Source organism: Glycine soja, chromosome 20, assembly GCF_004193775.1.
Source record: "Glycine soja cultivar W05 chromosome 20, ASM419377v2, whole genome shotgun sequence".
Classification (NCBI taxonomy): Eukaryota; Viridiplantae; Streptophyta; class Magnoliopsida; order Fabales; family Fabaceae; genus Glycine; species Glycine soja.
This window is the reverse complement of record NC_041021.1, coordinates 46342716-46347877: the sequence shown is the minus strand read 5'-3', so window position 1 is coordinate 46347877 and position 5162 is coordinate 46342716. Positions and strand designations below refer to the sequence as shown.

General features: G+C 31.0%; 1 protein-coding gene across 1 annotated transcript; it reads left to right on the top strand.

The window, feature by feature from the left end:
- Positions 1-249: 249 nt before the first annotated feature.
- Positions 250-3293, top strand: LOC114402327. The gene is made up of 7 exons (XM_028364845.1): positions 250-384; positions 473-557; positions 663-746; positions 859-898; positions 1687-1755; positions 1878-1987; positions 2906-3293. Exons 1-7 carry the CDS (start codon positions 273-275, stop codon positions 3039-3041), a joined length of 636 nt encoding a protein of 211 aa, XP_028220646.1. The 5' UTR covers positions 250-272; the 3' UTR covers positions 3042-3293.
- Positions 3294-5162: the final 1869 nt, after the last annotated feature.

Sequence of the window (5162 nt, the reverse complement as noted above, 5' to 3'; positions counted from 1 at the left end):
TCTTCAATTTTTAAATTTGTAAATTTATTTTTTAACATGCATAATATCTAGTAATTAAAATTTCAATTTTAATGTTTTACATTGAAACTAATCATTCCCTTCCATTTCTTAATCCTATACGAAGGATACTTGATACTTGTCAGCATATTTTTCAAGTTAATTATATGTTAATTGGTTTTAATCTAATATGATTATTACAATTATAGTTAATTTTACATATACAAGTATAATTATTAACTTAATAAAAATAATAATTGGGAGAGGGAAGAAGCATGGCCACGTTGATGGGTAAAGCGCCACGAATTCTATACACCACCCAACACTTGGTGAACAATTCTGTTACGCTTCCGACAAACTTTGCTGCAATGGCTACTCACTCTGCTGGTAATCTCATAACCTAACCATTGCTTAACGCATTCTTATTCTTATTCTTATGATCAATTCTCTGCTATTCGTTTTGTTTGATTTGAAGCGACGGAGAGGACTTACAAAGAATCATTCGATTCCGCTGCAAACAAGCGCTACGCTGATCACATAATTCCTCATATTCTGCATCTGTAACCATTTTTTTTTTATATAAATTAGTTAATTCTCTCTGCTTTGGCTGAACAACTGTTGTATTCATATTGATTGGTTGTGTGGTGTTTTAATTTTAATTTCAGGTATGGATCATCTGCAACCTCTCGCGACTTTGAAATCTATGCCGCAAATGCTTCATTTGAGGATCCACTTATGTGTGCCCACGGGTATGCATGCATTTTGTTTTCTTAACGCAGGATTTTACTTTTACTATCTATGCATGCATTTTACTTTTTTCCTCAATTACACACTAAACGCAGGATTTTAATTTTACTGCAGGGTGAAACAGATCAAATCAGCATTCTATACTCTTCCCAAGGTTTTGATTACCCCATTTCTTTTCTCTCTTGCTTTGGATTTTGCACTGCATCTAAATAGAATCCTAATCTTCCCTTATGAATAGTAACAAAACATTAGGCCCTCTACGAATAAACTTCTCCGTAAGTGTGCTTATAAGAGAAGAAAATAAGGATGTAACTAAAATGAGTTGAGTTTTACTTGTAAATTAAGATTAACTTATGCACTTTAACTTTTTTAAAAGCTGAGGTGGATAAGTTGATTTTAACTTACAAAAAAAGCTTTATTCGTTGGACCCCCTTAATTTCTTTTTGTATAAGTGTGTATGGAGAAGTTTATCCTAATAGACCTTCGTGGTTGATTGAGATTCATCTGTAGTGAATATTTGTCAAAGGATATACAAACTTCTGTTCAAGATATAACGGCTTCTGTCTAGTAGATTGCAATGAATCAGAGTCCATTCAAGCTTTTATTTGATCTCTTTTGTACTCATTGAAAGGATAATTGAAAGAGAGCATTATATTATAGTATCTAAATTGCTGCATAATAGAATTCTTCCTGCTTGTGATGTTGTTACTATTCATGTTAGTGGATTATAAAACATGTGAATAGTAGTAATTTAACAGTAAGAAGTGTCTTTTTATTATCTTTAGAATGGAAGGTTTTTTTTTTAATATTAGAAGTAGATTAGTTATTACTATAATGATTTATTTAATAATAATAAAATATCTTGTTTCAGGTCTCATTCTTCACTATTTCTTCTTAATGTCGAGCTAATTTCCAACTTCTATTTGTTTCTATATACCTCAGGTATTTAAGAAGTCAAAGATAGTGGAATACAGTATCAAAGAAAATATGGTTTCACCAGGAAAAGGAGAGGTTAGTAAATCTGGTATCACTTAATGTAGTATGTAGCACTTCAGTTTTTTGTTCTGCTAAAAAGTTCAAGTGCTTGCTTGATCTCTTACTGGAAGGTCCAAATTGATGAATGTTGCATACAGATATTAATTGACAATAAGCAATACTACAAATTCTTGGGGAAGGATATAAATATGGTATCACTAATCAAGTTGTATATTGAGGAGGGTAAAGTTGTTCGCCATGAGGACTGGTATGTATTAATCTCCTGAACACAGTTTTCTGCTTTCCATAAAAAAAAAAAAAAACTCAATTTGACACTTTAGGATTATTTTTTTACTCCATACTTCTAATAGTACTGAAAAAAAAGTATCTGTAATTTATCCTATGTTGTCTGAGTGGCATATTTTTGCCACTGAATTGAATTGAACATTGTTTTATACACAATCTTGAACATCTATTTACTTAGTCGTAACTAAATATTCATACCACTATGTGCTCGTATGTATACTTGCCTCTGCATGTGTGCATGTGTGCATGGAGAGAGTGAGCATGTTTTTCCATATAAACTGATTACTAGTGATTTCAAGTAACTCTAGAAGTGATTATGATTTTGTGCTTGTTACAACAGTATAAAACAATCTCGGGCCTTAATATGTAAGGATTATGTCAGGTTATTCTTTCATTTTTAATGTGAACCTGATGACTTTACAGCTGAGTACTTGATAATTATAAATTAGAAGAGGATTAGATTTATAAAGGCATCTTCACTCAGAACTCAGAAGTAGAAGCCAATATCTAATTTGATTTATTAACAAGTATCACTGCCAAGGGTTTTTCCGAGGTCATTCATGTCAAAGAATCTGCTTTATAATTTGTAAACCTAATCAATTTCCAAATTTTGTGATAGTAAGGGGATTGTGTAAATGATTTCACTAAACTAAATTTTATATATATATATATATATATATATATATATATATATATATATATATATATATATATATATATATATCATTTTGGGCCCTAGAAACTAAGTCCTTATGGCCCAGGTAAATATTTCGTCTGTGTTCCAAAAAGCAAATATTTCTTCAATTCTTTGAACAAACAGTGTAAGCAATAATAGTTCCTCCTATCCTATGTGACTAAGTTTTATGTTTACATCCAATAGGTGGGACAAAAAACCAATTTCAAATAGAGAAACGGCGAAGCTGCCACTGCTTGGTCGAATAGCAGAAATGACTCGCAGGGGATCAATGCTGGCAACACATGTGCTTATGAGATTTGGGAAGGACCCAAATGTGTGAATAACTAAAATCCATGCAAAATATTGTAACTTTATTATACATGGGCCTGTATATGGGACTTGATGTTCTTACCTGACGTTATTTGTCAAGCGTGTATGTATTATCATGTTTATTCCTTCTTGTGGCTTTGATAAATACTAGAATGTTCTATTTTGTATGGAACATAATTTGTGGAACTAATAGGTCCAACCCAAGATGAATATCTATGTATCTCCTATTTGTTTATACAATTCGAAGAAGCACATTAATGTATGTGTGTAGTGCGTGTGTGTTTTTCAGTTCAGGTAAAAAAAAAATGTCATATAAAATATATGTTGAAGAATAACATATAATGATAAATAAAGGGATTTGATGAAATAATATTCACATATTATCGTTTTGGCCACTTATACACTTAATGCTTCTTTAGGTTGCACATTTTCTCCTTCAAAAAAAAAAAAAAAAGGTTGCACATTTTCTTGAACTTTATTATATTTGCATGCTAGGACTGAATTGAGTGAATTTTATGTTGCTTGATATATTTAGCATGATGAGAAGTAAAAAATAATATGAAGAAAGAGGAAGGAAAATGGAATCCTTGTTATGTTAGGTAACTGGTTTTCCAAAGCCCCTACTTTGTTTTTTCTATCCTTACTCGTAAGCCCACAAAATAAGGGAGGACCTCAAAAAAAAAAAACAAACTTGTAAGCAATGTTTCATATAATCGTTAACTTTTTTCTAGCCATTCTCGTTAAGTTGAATGACAACCTCCCTTTTTGACTGGTCATCTGTGATGTCTTAGCCTTTAGAAGAGAGGTCATTCCTACACAACATTCCCCCCACTAATAATGATCTTATGGATCCATCTTTGTTTGACCCCTGCTAGTTGAAGGATCCAAGGTCACTGCACAGATGATGCTATGAATGTGTCTGAGAGAGATGTCCACAATTATACACTGATTATTGGGAGTTCTAGATCCGAGAAATCCCTTACTTTCATGCAAAAATTCACTTGTAGTAATAGAAAGAAGAGAGAACTGAAAAGAGGGTGGCCTTCTACGCATAAAGGGAACACAGCCATTCAAACTTTATTGTTTTTTCTCTTTCTTTCCTAAAGACTGCAAAAGCTCAAGGTGTGGAAACTTTGTCTCCATGCCATTCTCATATGCCACTATCTCCCTTGCCTCAAAAGTTTGGGGTGTTATGGGTCGTTTTGGGTGACAAAGAACTGCAATATTCAAAGCAAAGAACAAAAGTTACACTGCCTTTGAAAAGTATCAACATTTTGAATGCTTTTTAGCATTAATGACCCCTAAAAAGAATACAATTAGTGGGGTCATGCTTTTCAAATTCTCTTTATCTTTACCTTTTCTTCCTTTATAATGATTTATAGATCATATTTGTGAGATTTAAAGCATCCAAAACGACTGGTGGCAATATCTTGGTATCTAAAGAACCTTTTGGCCGTTGGGATGCGTTGTGCAATGATCATAGGTTACAAATTTATGACGATAAAATAAATAAATTGAAGAAAATTAAATAAAATGATCATATTGTACGAAAAGAGTTCAAATAATTGACATTTGATAAAAGTCACTCGTGACCAACATATGTTGATATAAGTAAAATTGGGTTTAAATATGTTAAATAAATTCTTGAATTTGAGTTTTTGTAAGTAAATAAAAATATGATTTAAAGAAGAAAATTGATAAATATTTTATATCTATACTATATTAACAAAAAAAAAAAAACTTGTGCAACTTAAGACTGCGTATTAGGGTTATATGGGTTCTACTAATTAAGTGGTGTTTGTTTGTTTTCAAATTTTGTTTTGGTTGATATATTTTCATTGTAAATTATAAAAATATCACATCACATTATTCTATTTTCCGTTTTTAAAATATATGAATTGGACCTTATTGTATTTTTTTCGTAGAATTTTTTACTGAATATATCAGAACAATAAACAATTTTTTATGTTAAATATTTTTTTTTGTAGAACCTATGTAATATTTGTTAGATCGTTCACCCGTAAAATGAAATTTTCTAATAAAGTAAAATCTAAATTAAAAATATTAATCTCTTATGTAAAAGGTTTGAATTGGAGAAACAGAAGTGTCCCATTTTTGTTTTCAAAACATG